This window comes from Ursus americanus, chromosome 5, assembly GCF_024610735.1.
Source record: "Ursus americanus isolate L20-20 chromosome 5, mUrsAme1.1.p, whole genome shotgun sequence".
In the NCBI taxonomy this organism is placed as follows: Eukaryota; Metazoa; Chordata; class Mammalia; order Carnivora; family Ursidae; genus Ursus; species Ursus americanus.
Window position 1 is genome coordinate 58577719 of NC_142131.1, and position 20563 is coordinate 58598281.

Sequence of the window (20563 nt, forward strand, 5' to 3'; positions counted from 1 at the left end):
TTGAAGCTGCCCCTGCTGTGTTTAAACCACATCAAACTTATTCCTAGTAGAGGATGGCCCCGTTTTTCTGGCCTGACAGAGAGCACATATGTTGGGGTGTTCTTGGGTCAGGGGTCCCAAGGCTAGGAGGTCAGCCATGAGGAGGGCGGCTGACCCTGGTAGGTACAGCCTCCGGCTCCTGAGAGGCAGGAAGCCCCCGGAGTGTCCTCTGCACCCCCTCTGCTTCTCCCACCTGAAACTCTCAATCCAGTCTCACAGGATGGCCTTGGGGAGGCCAGCGGCCAGATGGAGGGATGCGGCCCCAGGGTCACACATTCCACGTGTCCATGGTCAGGACTGTTGTCTCCACATTCAACTCTGACACATCAGCTCCTCCCAGTGTGCCCCTCGCTCTAGCAGCCTCTGTACACCCCACTGCAGGCTTCCCCGCTCGTTCATGCCCTCTGCCAGATGCAAAGACTCACCCCTGCTTTCTGGAATGCACGCTAAGACTCTCCTGCCATCCGCAGACCTTTTGCCATCCAGAGTCACTGGAGCATCGTCCCTGCAGTGGCTCATTGTGCCTATTATATCCTCCTCAGTTGTGTTTAAAAACACATGATGCAGTTTCTACTCTCACGGAAAAACTTGGAGCACTTTCTCTAAACCTGGGAAGGGGCTGGTGGTTTGGTTGTCAGGCTTCCCAAGCAATAGAGACCAGTGCCCCAGGCCTAGGGGCTCCCTAAGAATTGGCAGGAACCCAGGGAGAATGTCTGGTTGGTTTAGCAGAAGTCCACCCTTGATGCCAAATTGGAATGACCAGGGAAGACCGAAGATGTTAGGATCCTGCCTGAATATTCTTTTTAAAAAAAGATTTTATTTGTTTATTTGTCAGAAAGAGAGAATGAGAGAGAGTACGTACACAAGCAGGGGGAGCAGCAGGCAGAGGGAGAAGCAGGCTTCCCACTGAGCAGGGAGCCCAAGGTGGGACTCAATCCCAGGACCCTGGGACCATGACCTGAGTCAAAGACAGACACTTAACTTACTGAGCCACCTAGGCGTCCAAAGAATAGCCTGTTCTGTTTTTATTTATTTAATTCTATTTCTTGCTTAAAATTTTTTTTCTATTGCATGGGCTGCTTTTTTAAAGATTTTATTTATTTTTATTTTAGAGAGAGGAAGAGACTGAGAGAGAAAGAGAGAAAGAGAGAGCATGAGCAGGGGAGGGAGGAGCAGAGGGAGAGAATCCCCAGCAGTCTCCACACTGAGCACAGAGCCTGACGTGGGGCTCAATCCGAGGACCCTGAGATCCTGACCTGAACCAAAACCAAGAGTTGGTCGCTCAACCGATTGAGCCCCCCAGGCACCCCTCTTCCTGAATATTCTGCTCTGTACAGGACCCAAGAATATTGCATGACTCTAGGAAGGGAAAGAGACCTTCCTAAAACCTAACAGATGCTAGGTTTCTCGTCAACTTTGGGGAGTGGCATGCTCATTTTAAAAAAAGTAATTGGTCTTAGAAAATTTGGAAAATGTGGAAGAGCACAAAGACAGCCAGCCTTGCGCAGACCTGTACCACCCAGAGGAAAGCGTTGTTCATTTTGGTGTCTTTCCTCCCAGTGGTACTTCCTGCGCATTTAGATGTGGGTAGGTCCAGTTCCCAGGACGGGGATTCCATGGGGAGAGTTTTGTTTGCTTCCTCTGATTTAACAGTCGCACGATACTCCGCTCTGTGGATCTGTAATCCCATAACCACTTCTTCTGTTTTGGGTTATCTAGGTTGTTTCCAGTTTTTTTTTTTTTTTTTTTTTTTGCCATTATTAGTAATGCTGCAGTAAATATCCTGGCACGGGAATCTTTATGTATGCTGCTGATCCACTGATTTGTCAAGTGTCACCATGCAAACACCCCTGCTTGGGATTAAAGAGGGGTCTCCTGACTTAGAGGTCTAAAGCCAGAGGCGCATGCCCATTCCCAGAAACCTTCCCCATAACTTTTTTTTTGTTGTTGTTGTTGGCGGTCAAAAGGTTTCCCTTTATTGGGGCTGGAGTAGCAAGCAGGAATCCCTCTTGTCTGGCATTCCTAACCTCTTTTCATCCCACTTTACCCCACCTTTTTTTAGCTTACTAAACTGGAAGCTAGCTATGCCTAAACTAGACAGAACTCTGGAGATTTTGAAGGGAGAAGGGACAGGAGGCAGAAATGGGGAGTGAATGGAAAACCATTCAGGGAGCCTTTCCTAGCCTTCCCCCACAACCTTGGAAGGTAGACACTTTTCTTACCCCCCAGTTGACAGATGAGGAAACTGAGGCACAGAGGCCGATTAATTGCCCAAGGCCATAGAGTGAGTAGGTGGCATTGCTGGAACTTAAAAACAAGACAAACAAGGCACCCCCCTATCCAGCGATGTAGTGCAGAGAGGGGCTCCGGTTGAATGCAGATCAGATGGTCTCTGGGAGGCTGGCTCCTGCGCCCACCCGGCCCCGCCTGCTTCGTTTTCTCTGCTGTTTCACACACCCCGTCTTTCCGGTGGGTGTTCAGAATGCTCCCAATTCAGGACTGTTGCGCCTGACACTTCCTCTGCATTCGTTTAGCTCAAAGCTGCTGTCCACCTCCACCTACCACATCTGAAGCTGTGAGAAGGAAACTTGAAAATGCCACTGGAGCAGGAACGTCACGCTTTCCAGTGGGGGACCTGCTGTGACTCACTGCTGGGCTCTGAGCCTCTGGAAACATTCCTCTGGGCGAGGGGGTCACTGTGGCCAGAGGAGCTTTGGGAGCCCAAGGCCCCGCCCGAGCTACTTCCAGAAGCGAGGACACCCCAGACCTCCACGGCCTCCTCCACAGGTGCTCAGAGGAGAGAGAGATCCAGACTGCGGGCAGCGCTGGCAAGTCCTCAGGGGCCATCCCACACCCTGGGCTCTCCCCAAACCCCAGGATCCTGCAAAGCTCCTGGGCCATCTTTCCAGAATGTTCTTTCCGCCAAAGACTGAGCTGCTGATGAAGAAAAAACAGTGTGCATGGGGAGTATTGTGGGTTGAATTGTGCCCCTCCCAAAGGGTATGTTCAAGTCCTAACCCCTGGTACTTCAGATATGATGTTATTTGGAAATAATCGGCAGATGGAAAGAGTTAAGATGAAGTAATACTGGATTCGGCTGAGCTCTAAAGCCAGAGACTGGTGTCCTTCTAAGACAGCCACATGAAGACACACAGAAGATGTCCATGTGACAAGGGAGACAGAGGTTGGAGTGGTGTAGTCCTGAACAAGGAGTGCTGAATATTGTTGGAAACTAGGGTGGGGCGACAAAGGCTCCTCCCCTAGGAACTTTGGCTTGAGCATCGCCCTGCCAATACCTCAGTTTTGGGTGTCTAGACTCCAGAAGAGTGAGAGAATGAGTTCCTCTTGTGTTAAGCCACCCTGTTTGTGGTCATTGGTCATGGCAGCTCTAGGACAGAGGGTGAATTGGGGGTGCTGGCCGCCTGAGGCACTCCCATTCCTGGAAGCTGGGAAGGTGTCCATGAGAGAGGAAGGAAGTGTTTTTAGAGCATGGCGCCTGAGCTCGCCCTCTTGGCCACCTTGCTGTTCCCTCCTGGGGGTCTCCCGTCGCTGCAGATGTTCCGGCCCACCTGGGCTTGTAGTGCACAGCTGATGTCCAAGGACTGGGCTGGGAGAGGAGTTCGGTTTGTGATGGTATCAGTACTGAGACTGGACTTTGTATGTCCATCCCTGAGAGTAAAAAGAAACCTTAAAAGGTTTCTGACTAGAGGGGCACCTGGGTGGCACAGCTGGTTGTGTCCGACTCTTGGTTTCGGTTCAGGTTGTGATCTCAGGGTCCTGATCTCAGGGTCGTGGGATTGAGCCCCTCCTTGAGCTCTCTTCTCAGCATGGAGTCTGCTTCAGACTCTTTCCCCCTCTCCCTCTGCCCCTCTGACCTCTCGCATGCTCTCTCTAAAATAAATAAATAAATCTGTAAAAAAAAAGTTTCTGGCTAGAATTTTAAGTGTGTTTATCAGTACAAGGGACTCTGTATCACTCTCTGCTGCCCCCACCCCCTACCTTTCTTTGTCTTTTAGCCAGAAAGTAAACTTAGTTACCTCAGGGTCACAGTTGAATGGGAGAATTACCTGATCCTCCTGTTTTTTTTTTTTTTTTTTTTTTTTTTATCCTCCTGTTTTTTCTTCTCACTCTTTAGGGGAACTGCTGGCCAGGGAGGGAAGCCCTGGTTATTTGTACCAAGGTAAGCAAACCTGGGCTGAGACCAGCTTTGGCCAGAGTCAGTGTTCAAGTGGGGGCAGAACTTTCCTCTTCCCGAAGCCAACCATCAACTTGGGTGATGTGGCATAGGGTAAAAGTTCTCATCTTCCCCTTCCTTCTTTTGTGATTAGTCGTCGTTTGAAAATCCTTCATTCCATTTAGCTTTCAGACGTTATTAGCGCCGACCCCCCATTTCCTTACATATACAGTTGTTTAGGACGTCTGGCTACTCTGAACTGTAGGTTCCAGGAGGACAGGCTGTGTCCCCGGTGACTAGAACTTGCCTGGCACAGAGTGGGTGCTTAGGAAACCTTTATCAAACCTATAAATTAGAAAAAGATTGTTGCTTTCAGAGATACGTACTAACCGTGAGCTCACATCCATGTGGAGGGGACGGGGAGGGCACAAACCCTTGTCTTTGAATGAAAAGAACAATCATCAATAGCATATACTTATGGGGCCTTTCACTTCTTCAAAGCCCCTTCCTAGGCACGGCGCAGGGAGAGAGGGCCTCACGATCACCGTGTAACTGATGGGGAAGCTGAAGTTTGCGTGGGGGGGGGAATGACAGCGTTGGGCAGGCCTGGGGCAGGAACACGGCTCTCCCTCCTGCCATCCGTGCCTGGAAGCCGGGATCAGTGAGGAGTATTAAAACGGTACTTATTAATTTTGACGTTGAAACAGAAAACAGCTGGCTCATCGAGTATTTTCCAGAATATGCTCTAAGGAACTTTAGGCCCTCCAGAAGCTTTGTGGATCTGCAAACTCTGGTCTGACTCACAGAGGCTATAAGGGAATATGTCACACCCATCTATCAGAATCTCTGACAAGTCCTGCACGAAGGGGCCCATTTCACCTTGAACGTGGTTTCCCTCTGATTTGGGGCCACAGAAGCCTCCCTCCCTCCCTCCTCTTTCCTTTCATTTCTAGTAATAAATACACACCCCGCAGCAGACACCTTGCATACTGTCAGTTCTCTGGTTTCCTCCTTAGAAGAAGCTCCCTTTCCAGAGGATCCTGTGAAGGGGAGGAGGGCCCCAGACCAGGCCGGTCCTCCTGGGCTCTTGTCCTTGGTGAGCCTCTCGGGAAGGGCTGCCCTGCTACCCGGGAAGTTGGGTGCCTCCAGTGGAGCTGGGATGGTGGGCAGGAGAGGGAAAGGGCCGACTGCCGTGGTGGCAGCTGCCGTCCCGGAGTCCAGTGGCTCAGTCTGTGGCTTGTTATTTTCTTCTCCTGAACCGCACTGCCTACCCCAACCTGCGGCTCCCTGGGCCTGATTGCATTACACCTCTCCATGCAGATTCGTCTCAAACTTGTTTGATGCTTCTCCAAAGAGCTCCATCTGGTTTCCACACCATTTCTGACAGGTGGCTAACACGGCTCTCTGAAGCCCCCAGAACGCCAGGAAGCATCTTCCACGGAATCGACTTGGCTTTTATGTCACATTTCTGTCTCCCTGTCGTGTATTTGCCACGACCACAGACATTTGTATGAAAATGGAGTCCATGTTTGTAAAGGCTCATCTGCTCAGGCTGCAGGGTGAGGAGGCGCTGGGGGGCAATCTGCCCAGCCCGGCACCTACCCACGCGGCTCTGTGGCTCCCCGGGTGAGGCTTCTCTGGCCTCTGAGAGAGGGGGACGCCATCGGCTGGGATTTATGGCCTGAGTGGGCCTCCCTGGGCCATAGGAGCATCTGCTGCAACGTGGAAACAACATCTCTCTGTCTCCAAGCATATGTCCAGGCCTGGGCCTCGTGGGCTGTGGGCTGCAGGCTGCATTGCGAAGTGCTTGGCTGGACGGCAGGGCCAGCCTGTGGGGCCAGGAAGGGCCAGCGGGGAGTCCTAGGGCCGAATGATTATAAACAGGCTGCTCAGGTTAGAGATGAGCCACTGACAACGCATCAGGAAAGTGTCAGGGCCTGGGTGGGAGCCAGCACACGCCCCAGGCTGATGCAAGCGGACACCGGGCCTATCTCTTCCGCCGTCCTTGTGAGCCTGGAACGTTTGCATTTTGAAAGCACCTTCACCACCATTTGGTGTTTTCAGGATGGGTGTTACGGACTGAATGTTTGTGTTTCACCTAAACTCCTATATTGAAGCTCCACCCTGCAATATGGTGGTATTTAGAGGTGGGGCCTTTGGGAGGTAATTAGGTTGAGATGAAGCCATGAGGGTGGGGCCCCCACAAGACAATTAGTGCCCTTATAAGAAGAGGAAGAGACAGCAGAGCTTACTCTGTCTACCATGTGAGGGCTCAGGGATAAGGAGGCCATCTGTAAACCAGGAAGACAGCCTTCACTAGACCCTCACCATGCTGGCACCCGGATTTCAGACTTTTAGCTTCCAGAATGGAGAGAAATGTCTGTTGCTTAAGCCACCCAGTCTGTGGTATTCTAGGAGAGCAGTCTGAGCTGTCGGAGGGGACCAGAAAGTGCGGCTGGCTGATAGAGGAGGTCTGTCTGCTCCAGGTTACACAGCCCTGGTTTTCCAGGGAGACGCAGCTCTGAGGTCATCATTTCTGCCCTGGATCCAGCCATGCCTGAAATCCCTAGAGTTGTAGTTTCCCAGTTTTGCTTAAGTCAGTTTGAACTGGGTTTCTGTCATTTGCAACCAAAAGAGTTCTGACCAAAGCAGTGGTGTGTATTTTGATTCTGTCCTCCTGGAGAACCAGCCCGCCCCTCCCACTTTGAGGCTCCCCCTCCCCCAAGTTGAACATCTGTTCGTGTGGCACCGCGTCCTCTTTCTATGGGGACATCTTACATTAGTCACCTGTGTGTGGGGCTGAGCAAAGGGAGGCTGAGGAGAAAGCCATGGAGAATCACTGAAGAGGATTTTTGCTTGTTTGGTGGTTTATTATTTGCTTTTTAAAAAATTATTTGAAAAATGTATTATTATTGTATTTATTATTTACTTAAGTGTTTTTTCATTTTACAATGTTTATTATTTTTTAGTATTATTTGCTTTATTTATTTATTTATTTATTTATTTATTTATTTATTTATTTTTAGAGAGGCAGATGACAGGACCATACCTGATTTTCCACCCCGAGGGGTGGGGTGAAGGTGAACCGGAGGGAGTCCCAGGCAGGTGAGCTCCTGAACTCAGGAATAGGCAGGGCGATGGATCCAAGAGAAGTAGAAATCTTCAAGAGTCATTGCATAATTGGCTTGAAGGGTTGTGGCAGGGGGAGATAGAGTCAAGGAGGACTCCTGCTATTTTGGGTTATGTTTTTGCTGCAGCACGTGGGTAGGCAGTGGAAAGCCACTGAAACAGAGCAAGGGTTGAAAGGGGCCAGCCCTTGGGAGGACCCAGTCCAGGCCCGGGCCCTTGCAGTCCCCTCCCCTTGTTGGTAATCTCTTGGTCTTTCTACATGTTTGCTTTTTTTTTTTAAATAAGATTTTATTTATTTATTTGAGACAGAGAGGGAGAGAGAGAGTGAGCACAAGCTGGGAGGACGGTAGGCAGAGGGAGAGGGAGAAGCAGGCTCCCCACAGAGCAGGGAGCCTGATGCAGGACTCGATCCTAGGACCTGGGGATCGCGACCTGAGCTGAAGGAAGACGCTTAACCAACTGAGCCACCCAGGAGCCCCTACATGTTTGCTTTTGAAGGACATTTTCCCTCCATGCTTTGAAGCCACTGAATTCATTAATTCTTCATCATTTATGTCCTATTTCATTATGTTATAATCTTTACAATTGTTAATTTGCATTTCATTTCCTGCAGTGAGAAAAAAGCCCCAAACTTTACCCATGAAAAATGTTATTGTTGTAAATATTAATACAAGTCACAATTGATCACCATCCAGAGCCCATTGCTCAGAGCTACGGCTCCCTTCGTCTGAGGCTCGGAACACTGGGCTAATTACTAAAAAGCAAGAGCTCTGCATGCCCTGAGGGCTGAGCGAGGCAGAACCAGTCACCAGCCCTGAGATAATATTAAAAGAGAGAGAGAAGACAGCGCTTGAGGACAGCTACTCTTCACCTCGTGTCCCTCCTGGCCCAGACCCCACACTGTCTGCACCTGAGCCTCTCCGAAGCCAAAGAGGGACAGAGGGCTGTCTCCAAGCCCCGCAGGTCGGGGAGAGCCTGTGCCCAAGAGTACAGAGGAGAAGAAAAGCCAAGATGATGCGAGGCAGCCCCGGGAGGAAAGGACAGGGTGGGTGGTGGGGGAGCTGCTGCATGGGCTCCAGCCCCCAGCTCCTCAATCCCTTCTCTCCTGGCCCAGAACAGGACTTGTGCTTTCTGCCCTTTTAAGGAAAGCCATGCTGCAAACAGTAATTTCTTTGCCTCGGAGAGTAGAGATAACCAATACTCCTAGCTCCCAGTGAGATGCCTGAACATGTAGACCTGGAAGGGAATTCCCATCACTCCTGAAGGAGTTCATGGCCCTGTAAGAAGGGCTGGAGTAAGCCAGGAGCGGCTGAGCTATAGGTCTGCCCACTGGGGCCCAGTCCTGTGCTGGGAGGTGAAGGCTATGAGTGCATCCCTGCTGTGCACCTGTGACCCTGACTCTGCTCCAGGACGTCTCTGGGTCCCAGCTCTAACCACTGACTGGCTCCTGCCTGCCCCCAACCCCAGCATGAGCCCCAACTCTGGTTACAGACCTACCTATCTGGACCCCACCTCTGATGAAGCCGATACCCCGGCCCCTTACTTCTCCAGTTACTGGTTCCAGACAGAGTCCCCAGTTGTACTCACTTTCCCCCAGTGTAGCCTTGGCCTTCCTGGAACACAGGGATCTCCACTTCCACTCACACCCAGTTCACAGGTTGATCAGGCAGGGGCAGCGGCATCTGGAAAGCCCTCCCCTGGGATCCCTCTCCCCAGTGCTGGTAGCACCAACCACTCTTCCTCCACAAAGCCTTCTCCAGTCAGTCCAGCCCTCATGGACTTGTCCCGCCATGGGCAACCTGAGGGCTGGTCCCCCAGGACTTTCTGGTTCTGTGTGGTTGTCTTGCTAATATTAGCAACATGAGCCACTGCTAATTAGGACCTAATAGCAGCCACTGTGCTGAATTCTTCACAGGCCTTAGCCTCTCATCTTCTGGAAGAGCAGGGGACTGAGAATATGTCATGCCCATTGCACAGAGGGGAAGACAGGCTCCGGGATGCAAAGGAAGTTGCTCAAAAATACACACAAGTAAACCACAAATCTAGGGGTTGACCCAGGGGCTCTAGCGCATTCTTTTGTTTTAAAAAATCCCCCCCCACCTTTTATTGGGAAGGTGTTAACCCCACAGAAAAGTTGGAAGAACTGTGTGCTCCTATAATATCTTGTCTTACCCACTCCGTTTCTCTCCCTTTATATACATATGCCATTTGCTTTTGCCAAATCATCCAGAAAAGGGTTGGGTGGGACATTCATGACACTTGCCTCCTGGATGCATGCGTCTCTCAAGAACATGGATTTAATCTCATTGTGCGTTTGGTTGAGAGATTTCCGTAGTGCTCCTCCATCGAGGGCAGTCAGAAAGTTGGCTCTCTGCAGAGTCTCGACTGGTGTGGTCTGCATTAGGTCTCACAGTCTGAATTTGTCCAGCCACTTCCTTCTGGCTAGTTTCAAGTCGATGTCTTAGAACGCTAACTGCTTAGGTACCTTCCAGCACCCACAGGCAGGGGGCGCTCGCGAGGGGTCGAACGGTCTCGGGGAAGTGCAGCCTCCAGGCTAGGGTGAGCTCGCTGTTCTCTCCCTGGGTGAAGGGCTCTGGACGGCCCGCTGAGGTTGCGGGAGCCCCTGCTCCCCGTCATAGCCTTATTCCTACTAGTTTTAGCTTTACCTGATTCTTTTTTTTTTTTTTTTTTAAGATTTATTTATTTATTTATTCGACAGAGACAGCCAGCGAGAGAGGGAACACAAGCAGGGGGAGTGGGAGAGGAAGAAGCAGGCTCCTAGCAGAGGAGCCTGATGTGGGCTCGATCCCAGAACTCTGGGATCACGCCCTGAGCCGAAGGCAGACGCTTAACGACTGCGCCACCCAGGCGCCCCAGCTTTACCTGATTCTTAACTGACCCACATTTCTAGTTCTGTCGTCTCTTCTACCTTTATTAGCTGGCATGCCCTGATGAGAGATTTTTCTTGTTTTCTTGTCTTTCTTCTTTCCCTGGCTCTCTTTTTTGGAGTATCACTGTGGACTCATGGATATTTTTTTTCCACTGTTAAATGTACCAGAATCTCCACGATTATCATTCTTCTTTTTTCTTTTTTTTTTTTAAGTAATCTCTATGCCCAACATGGGGCTCAAACTCCCAACCTCGAGATCAAGAGTTGCTTGATCTCCTGACTGAGCCAGCCAGGTGTCCCATCGTTATTCTTTTTGATGCTAAATTTGTCCCAAATTTGTCCAGTGGGATCCTTTTCGGATTGGTCCTTGTGTCTTTGAAACATGACCGCATTAAGTCTTTGATCAGTCCCTTGCTTTTGGGTCCAAGACCTTCCAGATTCACTTTGTACTTTCCCTGCTCTAGAACTAGAATCGGCTGTTTTTCCAAGAAGTCCTAGTTTTTTCCCCTTTGGTCTCTCTACATGCTGGACATAGAGAATATACCTATTTCCTGTAGGATGGGCCTCTTGGAGAGATCTGTAATGCAGTAGTCACTATTTGAAGGTGGTATCTGTGGTGATGATGGTTGTGACAAATGGGGGTGACCTTTGGGCAGTTACAAATCACCAACCAGAATGCTAAGCATGGGCTTGGGTCCCCACAAAGCCAAGGTACTGAGGGGGCTGAGCAGTGTCCCCCAGAAGCTATGTCCGTATTCATATACTTGAACCTGTGAATGTGACCTTATTTGGAAAACAGGATCTTTGCAGATAAAATTAAGTTAAAGATCTCATGAGGAGAGCAACTGGACAACCCTGGTCCTAGATCCAATGGCAAGTGCCCTTATGAGAGAGAAGAAAGGCAGACACAGAGGAGAAGGCCATGTGAAGAAGGGGCCAGAGATTAGTGCCTGCAGCTGCAAGACACGGGAGTGGGAAGGGACAAGGAGTTCTCTCCTAGAGCCTTCCAAGGGAGCCTGGCCCTGTCAACACCTTGATTTTGGACTTCTGGACTCCAGGGCTGTGAGAGAACAAACTTCTGTTGTTTTAAGCCATCCAGTTTGTGGTGCTTTGGGAAGGCAGACCCAGGAAAGTCACATAAGCATCAAGAAAAAAATTTGCTGGAAAAAGCATCAAGGTAGTTAACATGGAGGAAATCGAAGTGGTGTTTGAACACCTTACACTTCCAGTATAGTATTGTTTTTAATCTGAAATCACTGCTTGGATCCTCTAAGGTCTTAACCCCAGTGCTGCCCCCCATGTTCCGGCCACTGGTGCGGTGGCCGTGGCTCTGTGCTGTTTGCCACGGTCTGCAGAATGGCTGACACCATCCCCCAGATGGAGGGGTTGCCCGCTCTGTGCCCTGCGCCCACGCATTTGAGGGGTCACCTCCATCAGAGGGCTGCCACCCTAGCCTGACCGCCCTCCCTAGGGCAGAAGGGCCCCTGGTGGCTGACTGAACCCCCCATTCCCTGGTCTGTGCACATAGGGCCACATAACTGGAGAGGCAACACAGAAGGATGAAGGCCTGGGGGACAGAACCAAGGTGACACCAGTGTGTGGGTCTGGAACATTGGGAGCAGCCCCCACAGAACAGGCTTGGGGTCTAAACTGCAAAGCTAGGTGGTGGGTGGTGGGTGGGAAGATGTCTGATGGAAAGCTGGTGTGGCGGGGCACAGTGGGTCGGAGCACCTGCTCTGCTTTGGTGAGGGGGTCTGCTGGAGGGTGTGGCACCAAGCGGCAAAGGATCGGGAAGGCAGGCTTGTGGCCAGCCCACCTTGGTGACTGTTTGGTCTGCCTCAGGGGAGGATGGATCCTGTGAGCCAGTGTTTCTCTCAGAAGAGCCAAAGCTAATCTCAGGTCGAGTTGTGTGTGACCTCACGCTTTGCTGAGTGTTTTTGTCCCCTGAGTGATTTGGGGGCTTTCGAGTACGTGGTCTTCAAAGCCAAACCAGGCCAGGGCACCTCTGTGGGGCCTCGCGGTCTGGGCCATGGGCAGGAGCGGACTCCAGGGGAGTGTTTTCTGCAGAAGCCCCCCACCCCCCATCCCTGGGACATGCGGAACCTCGGCCTTTAGACTAGAGGAGGGAAGGGGGGAAACGACCTTGGGCCCAAGCCCAGCCCTCCAGCTCTGTAATAGTGACACTGCTCTGACCCGCCTGATCTCCACTAACGGCCAAAGAGAACCATAAATTCCGATTAGGGAAAGATGTCGGTTGGCAATGACATACAAAAAAGTTTGTGATTAGTGAACTGTAAAAGCTAACATGACATGCTCATAATTGGGATGTATTTACTGCGCGAGAAATGCCACGCTGCCATTGGGACAAAGTGACTTTGAGGGAACTTTCTAAAGGAGGCTGACACAACTTCCCTCTTTTGCTTACCAAACAGCAGTGACCATTATTGATGGTGCTTTTCAAACGGCAGCTACAGAGAGAGAGGGGCTGTGATTTCTTGTCAGAACTGCTTTATGGTGTCGTATTTTCCGGGTGTTTAAGAAGCCCTGTTCATTTGCGGCATTATCCTGGGTGATTTATGGACCCTCAAAAAGCTTACTTCATTTCAATGTTTTAGACATTTCGCTTTTTTACAACAAACCTTCTTCCAATATAATCAATGGAGTTTTCTCCATCTGGCCTGGGAAGGGAGCGCTGTGTGGGTTTATAGCAAAATCAATATGAGGATAAATGGACAACAAAGAAAGTCCATTGTCAGGATAGAAAGAGGCTTGTAAGTCTCTGGCCCAGTGCAGAGCCGTCCGCAGGGGCTGATCCGGAGGTCGGCGCTGCTGAATGTGCTTGTGAGGTGTTCTCACTGACCCTCCTGGAAGGGTTGGGGACAATAGCCAGGCTGTGGGGAGAGGGCTCAGCCACACTTTAATTAAATAAGTTTGTTTATAAGCAGCCCCTCTGCAAGTCTCATTAATGTTTGATGCTGTTTGAATCTGTGTTTTCTAATTAAAGTAAAAAATGATTCCCAAACATATCAATGTTCGAACATTTGCTTTCTAGGGGATGAGAAAGCAGATGAGCAGCTCATAGCTGGGTCTGATGTCTCCTGAAGGAGACCTCATGGCAGCAGGCGCCCCGGAGCAGCTCCAGACATGCTTGCTCATGCTCCCAGCACCCCCTCTGCAGTCAATGCCAGGGAAGTCCCTGTATTTTCTCTGGAGACCTGGAGGGTACCGCATCAGGCCACTGCTTCCGGTGGGGGAGAGGAACATAGAGGTAGAGGAATGTATGGGGCACCTGGATGGGACCACTGTGAGGGATATGACATCATTTAAGACAAATAAGGGTTTGCTTTTGTTGGAGAAGGAAAACTTACAGGCCCCTTGAACCCCCTGGGAGGAACACAGTAAATATTGAATTAATGAACAAACAAAGGATGTTCAGGCTGGAAATAAAATCCAGTTCCAGGCAGAATGGACACACATGTAGGGGACACCTCTCCCCCTTGGGCAGCCTCATGGTGCAGACAGTTGTTCACTGTCCCCCCGGCTGGTCTTACATTCATCCACTCCTGCATTCACCCACTGAGCACTTGGGATGGGGCAGGGCTTACCCAGAGCCCTGGGGACACAGTGGTGCCTAGGACAGTTAGGCTCTTGCTCTCAGGGAGCTCACGCTCTTGGGCAGGAGTAGATTCTGAAGAAGTAAGCACAGAAACAAACATATAACTACCAATAAGAAGCATTGTGAAGAGCCCAGTTAGCTCCCCAATCCCCTCAAGCACTCCCACCACCCTCTGGCCAGAGAGACCACCCCTATTCCTAGTGCTTGATGGATTTGGTCCTGGCCCCTGGCAGGCTATGCTTTCTCTGAGACTTGCTCATCTCCCTCAGGCTTTTGCTTATGAGGGAGAATTGTGCCCTTACCAGCACAGGTTGCAGAAATCACCGTGGTGTGCTTGTTTATTTTTAAACTTTATATTATAAAAATATATATACAGAAAAGTAGCGGGAATAGTATAATGGACATTTATAGTATAGTGTGTATTATAGCAGTATAACAGACACCCTTATGCCTACCACCTATCTTTAACTACTGTTTACATTATGACATATTCGCACCTTCTCTTCCTTATTGCTGAAGTATTTAAAAATAAATTACAGACACCACTACATTTCACCCATAACTATATGCACCTCTGAAAAATAAGGTAATACTCATACATAATCATAGTGCCATTGTATCAGTTAGGGTTCTCCAGAGAAACAGAACCAACAGGATGTATGTAGATACATAGAAAGAGATTGATTGTAAGGCGTTGGCTCATGCAGTTAGGAGATTGAGAATCCCAAGATTTGCAGTTGGCAAACCCAGGAGAGCTGATGGTGTGGTTCCAGTCTGAAAGCCAGCAGGCTCAAGACTGAGGAGGAGCCAATATTTCAGTCTAATGTTTCAGTCAGGCAGGAAGCATTCCCTCTTAATAGCAGGAGGGTCAGTCCTTTCAGGTTATTCAGTCCTTCAACTGATCAGACAAGGCCCACCCATGTGGGAGAGGACAATCTGCTTTACTCTATTCAAGTGTTAATCTCATCCAAAAGACTGTCACAGACGCACTCAGAGTAATATTTTAGCAAATGTCTGAGTACCGTGTGGCCCAGTCCAGTTGACACATAAAATTAACCGTCACAGCCATTATCATGCCTCACAGAGTCCTCTGATCTAATACCCTGCCTATATTCAGATTTCCCGAAACATCCTTCAGATGAGTGTCCAATCAAAGACCAAGCATTGAATTTGGTGGTTGCCCATGACTTTTTGAAAAGCCCAGCAGCCAGTGTCAATGACTCCTCCAGGCTTGTGGGAGAAGATGTTTGGATGTGGAATTTGGCTGTGGGTCTGAGAAGACAATTGTTTATTACGGAGAACAAGCACAAGTGAAGCATCATAGCACTCAGGGCTGTATCCCCGGTAATTTATGGGCCCCAGTCATAGAGCATTTATGTCTCTAAGTGCTTTACATCGTTAATTAGACACACTTGGGAACCCCAGCAAGGGCAAGTCAGCACGACCGGGGTTACCTCCAGCAAAGCACGAGAAGCGGAGTTGTCCAGTGAAGGTCACCAGGCAGGTCTAGGCCTGAGTGTGGAGTAGAGGCCCCAAGAAAAGTGTGTTGGACTCTGCTCTGAGGGTCGAAGCCAAAGCCCAGCTGCCAGCCTTGGTCCAGCATTTCCAGACCCAGGATGGATTTAGCCTCGTTCCCCGGAGGGGTTGGCAGGCCGGCGGGTACTACGCACCCGGGGGGCATGCACTGGTTCCCGTTCCAGGTCAGGAGCGGAGACTTCTTGGAGCACGCTCCGCTGGGGCCAGTGGCGCTCTGGCTCTTGAAGACCCTCAGGCCCCTCTCTGAAGAGCACTTCTGAATACTCCTGCTTGGCATTCACAGCCAGCTGCCTATGCTCCCCCTGCCATTATTTTTCAAAGCGATGACCCAATGAAGCCGTTACTATTCCATTCGGGATGAAGATCTCCGCAGCCTGCAGCCACGCATCGTCTCAGCAGCATGTGTTACTCTCCTCTCTTTCTCAAAGACCTCCGTTTTCATGGCTACTCAGGTCTACAAAGGTTCCAACAGCAAGACCGAGGCCCCCTCTGCGTGAACACTTCCTAAGGAAGGGGCTCCACATTATGCAAGATACTTTGGGAAGCAGCGTTTGGTTCCACCTGTGCTGTTTGCATTCTGGATGCTTTTCTCCCCTCGGAGAGCAAATTCAATTAAAATTTACATTTTATTTATAGACAAATTGCGACTACAGTCTAGAGAGTTGAATTGTGGAAGAGCAGTTCCGCGATGCCTGGCCAGGCGTCGTTTGTCTCTGCAGTGACTTCTTGCTCCATCCTACCCTCCAGCACAAACAGTTCTGGAGCTGAAGGAAATCAAAGGAGGCACGTGCACGTTGCTTCTGCACGCTGAAGGGGCGAGGGCCATCCTCTGTGGTGGCGGTGGAGTCCTAGCCTGGAACTTGGGAGGATGGGGATGTCAGGCTTCCTAGCTGCAGGAAGAGTATGGGACCTGGCACTTGGAAACAAGCCGGGGGTGGGCAGGGACACGACCTTTCCCACGAGGCTTTCTGCTCTTTCCCCCACCTTTCTCCAGAAGAAGCCCTTCAAGGGGATCAGCTGGTTTTGGCTCAAACATTTCCTCCTGGGTGCTTCGCATCGGAGGGGAGGACCTGGGAACAGCTGTGCCAGCTGCACCGTTCTGTACGGATACTCACAGGAAGTCTGCTTCCAGAATGCTGAACGCTCCGTGACTCGGTGGCCTCAGCCATAGCTGAATGAATACGGGCCAGCCAGGACACGCGGCAACAGAGTCCTTGCTCCCCCTTGACTGGGGTGTATGAGCAGATGTTCTTGAGCCTCAGAAGAAGTTATAAATCCACGTGTCTCCAGGTCACTTCGCTGGGGAAGGGAGTCCGGGAAGGACCGTTCCCAGATGCCCTGCCCCTGTGCCTGCGAAGTGGGATGCAATGGGTCCCAAGCTTACAGGTGAATTCCAAACCCTGCACTTAGGATACTACCTAACTTCCCCCTGAGGGCCCGGCTTCGGAGCTGTCAAGACAATGAAATGTTTTCGAGTACCTGCGCTCTGGTGTCCCTGCAGGAGGACTCGAAGCTGCGTACTCCCAAATCAAAAGCACGAGCGAGCGGTGCGACTGTCATCACATTTTGTTGTTCTCTGCCTGAATTTACATAACATTTCTGCAAAGTGCTTTATAATCATTTCATTAGTCATTCATTTGCTTAATTGCATATAGCCTTCAATTCAGTTAGAAAATCTGATTTTAAATTCAAGTTTCCACGACCACAAGTTTCAATTCAGAAAAACTTTTTTTTTTTTTTTTAAAGAAGGTGGAAACATTTCTAAATTTTGATCCCTATCGCACCCACAGTGACTGGTTCTGGAGTACGGAGTGAGACATTTAAAAGTGGCGGCCGTGGTGACCTGCTTCTAAGATTTAATTTAGAGTGGCCGAGGGTGCCTGGGTGGCTCAGCCAGTTAAGTGTCTGCCTTCAGCTCAGGTCGTGATCCCACGGTCCTGGGATGGAGTCCCACAGTGGGCTCCTTGCTCAGCGGGCGGTCTGCTTCTCCCTCTCCCTCTGCTTGCCGCTCCCCCTGCTCGTGCTCTCTCTGTCAAGTAAATAAATAAAATCTTAAAAAAAAAAAAAAAAAAGAATGGCCGAGAAACGCTGCCCACCACCTGGAAACAGTAGGAGCACCAGTTGGGCATGAATGGGGCAGCCAGGAAGAGTTCTGTTGCTCACGAAGACTCACAGCACCCACAAGAATCTGGCTCAGGGCAGGACCTGGTTACAACATGGCCATGGCATTAGAGCAAGGAAACGTATCGCCGCTAGAGGCAGCTTCGTGGCGCTTGGCACCACTGTCTGGAGAGTCCAGGCCTGAGCTCCACTCGTCCTCTTTGTGAAAGGCCGTTCTGGATACACTTCATCTCTTGGACCAGGAATCTCCAGTGTGTGCACAGAACACTTCAGAACTGGGAGGTCCGAAGAGGAGCCTTGGCCAGGGCTTCTTAACCCCTGTTGGTCGCATAGGCATTTTTCCCGCCGTATTGCTGGGCTCATGGTAGAGACTTCAGGGGGCTCGTTGAGACCAAGTGCAAATCATCAATCTTGGTGTTATCAATAAATGATGCTGTCAAGTGGGTACAGAGTGCCCTGAAACTCCTCTGACCCATGGTTGCAAAGCAATGCTATTAATTAGAGAGTTTTCTGCACTGATCACGGGGTGGGCACCGTGTAGGTGTTTTTCTTATTTCAGGAATGTAGCCCAGGCCACTTCTAGGCCAGTTGGAAGCAAGCCTCCCAGCCGCTCAGGGAGCATGGGTGACCAAGAGTGGAGAGGGCATAGGACTGATCCACCTTGCCGGTGTGAGCCTAAGCATGGCCCCCCGCTGCAGCCTCTCTCCCCTTCTGTCCGTTCTCATTTTGCCATGGAAACCCCCCTTGGAGCATGCAGATCTGGTTATGTCCTTACCCAGATGCCACCCTTTCAGCGAGCCCTTCCGTGCATGCCCTATTTTAAATTCCATCCCTCCCACACGCTCCCTATTCCATTTCCCTGCTTTATGTCTTTTCTTTTATGTAAAACTAACATATCTTGCTTTTTGTCATCCATCCCACTAGAGTGTAGGCGCCACGAAGCATGGTTTATCTGTGTGTTCGCTGTGTCCCTGTGCTTAAGTCAGTGAGTGCCTGGCATGCGCTGAGTGGATGTCTCTGCTTGCTGCCTGAAACCCATCTTCGTGCCGCTGGTTTTCAGAACCCTAGCCTGGGCCCTCTCAAGTTGGGCCCAAACTGCCTTTTTGGTCTTTTTTCCCATTGCTTTCTCCATCCCACCCAACCCGTACCTGCCATTTGCCAACTGCGTCCTGGTCCTTTTACACTCTTCCCCCCCTCACCTCACACACACCGTTCCCCTGCCTGGAATTCCCTCCCCTTGCCCCATTCCCTGTCACCTCTGGCACCAGTGCTCCAACCCCACTTGCCCAGCTCCTATCCATCCTTCAAGGCCCGGTTGGAATGTCACTTCCTCCCAAATGCCCACCCGTACCCTGCTCCCCAGGGCCCGCCCTCTGTCGGAACCCTCTGTGCTTGCCCTGCAGGCCAGCCCTGCTCCGTGGCCTGCTCTTCTGCCTGTGACCACTTGCCTAGTGCACTGTGAGGCGTTGAGGGAAAGGATGAGCTAGGTTTTGCAGGTATTGTGATGGCCACCTCCCTCAGGTGCTGGGCTTTGGGCTGAGTGCTCGATGTGGATGAGTTCGTTTGATTTGACTATCCCCATTTTATGGAGGAGCACACTGAGGCTCAGGGAGGCCAAGAACCTTGCCGAATATCACACAGCTAGAAAGTAGTGGAGCCAAAAGTCAGAGCCAGGTCTGACTCCAAAAACCTGGACTCCTAAGCACTCCTTTCCCGCGCTTCATCCCCCTAGCTTGTTTATGTTCTCCATCATCATGCCGTCGGGGGCGGGGGAGCACCACCTCTCCACACCTCTGGTTGCTCCTCCCCCTCTGCCCCCTGACAGCTTCTGACCCCTCGCCCCAGCCCTTGCTGTACCTGGCTGCCAGATTTGGGAGGGGAAGTGGGTGTGTGTGCCCTGGCCAGTCCATGCTCTTGGTCCTGGGAGCCAGGCTGCCCCCAGATAGCACGTGCTCCCGTCTTCTCTCAGCTGTGGCAGTGTCCCCACCTGGCACGCTGGGAAAGCCTACCCTGTTTGAAGGCAGAGTATGAGAAGCCACTTGCCTTCAGATACATGTCATCGTCCTCCATTCAGTCTGTTTAGAAATAAGGTGACCTTTTGGTTTTCCTCTTTGTATCTCATACATCAGTTGATTCAGGGTTCACGCAGACAAGGGGGGCAATTATCTACTGGGCCCGTGAATGTGGACATCATTAAATAATTCCTGAATGAACTAAGGTGGGAGAAGAGAGTGTGAGGAGCAGGAGGCCCAGAGGCAGGGGTGCTGGGCAACGGGGAGGGTGGAGCAACCTCCCTACAAGCCTAAGGAGAGAGCCCTGGGACCAAGGAGAAGCTGCAGTTAGATTCCGGGCTTTGTTTCTGGACCCCAGGTGAGCCCATGCTGGGGCTGAGCGGGCGGCCATGGGAGCAGGTGGTCCTTTGAGGGCAGTTTCACACGGCGTTCTGAAGACAACCTCATGCCTCTCCCATGGGCCTGGCCTCCATCTCGTCAGCGTATTGCTGGTGACCGTGGCCAGCCTGCAGGGGCATGTGAGGCTGTGGCCTTGGGGGTAGGCAGAAGTGCTCTGGACCCCGTGTATGTGTCCTGCTGCCTTCTAGCTGTCTTACTGGCCAGTACTCCTGGCCATTTCAGCCTGTGGGGCAGTTTGGAGCTCCCATGATAGCATCTTGCCTAGTGCCCCCCTGGCCTTCCCTGAGTGCAGGCTGTCTAGTCCCCCTGCCCAGCTGGCTGCACATGGCTGGACTGTACTTGGAGGCTTGAAGCTGCCTGGAGCCCAGAGCATGCAGCCTGAGCTGAGGATGCTTCCCTGTGCAGGCAGGGCTGCTCGGAGATTGGCACTCCAGGGCTGGGCAGCCATCCTCTCTGCCAGGCTTTCCTTCTGCGCCTGGGTGCTCTGCCTCTGGGGCTTTGTAGATGGATGAATACAGAGGCTTAGGGGCTTCCCTGGCTCAGCCAGAGCCCCCAGAACTCACCCTCTTCCCTCAAAGAATATCCTCCAACTTTTAGTTAGGCTAATCGTGTGCAAAGTACTTTACTTGTGGCACCTAATTTCATCC

At 51.1% G+C, this 20563-nt stretch overlaps 1 protein-coding gene across 2 annotated transcripts in view; it reads left to right on the forward strand.

Annotated features, from left to right (window-relative positions):
• Positions 1–20563, forward strand: part of C5H5orf15 (chromosome 5 C5orf15 homolog) — a 103608-nt gene that overhangs the window by 56143 nt on the left and 26902 nt on the right. The window contains exon 3 of one of the 2 annotated variants that reach the window (XM_087862281.1): positions 2574–4122. The exons of the other annotated variant lie outside the window; for it this stretch is intronic. Within the exon in view, the coding sequence (XP_087718407.1) occupies positions 2574–2610 (37 nt within the window). The 3' untranslated portion in view covers positions 2611–4122. Of the gene's footprint in view, positions 1–2573; positions 4123–20563 lie in introns of those variants that run through there. 2 annotated transcript variants of the gene reach the window in all.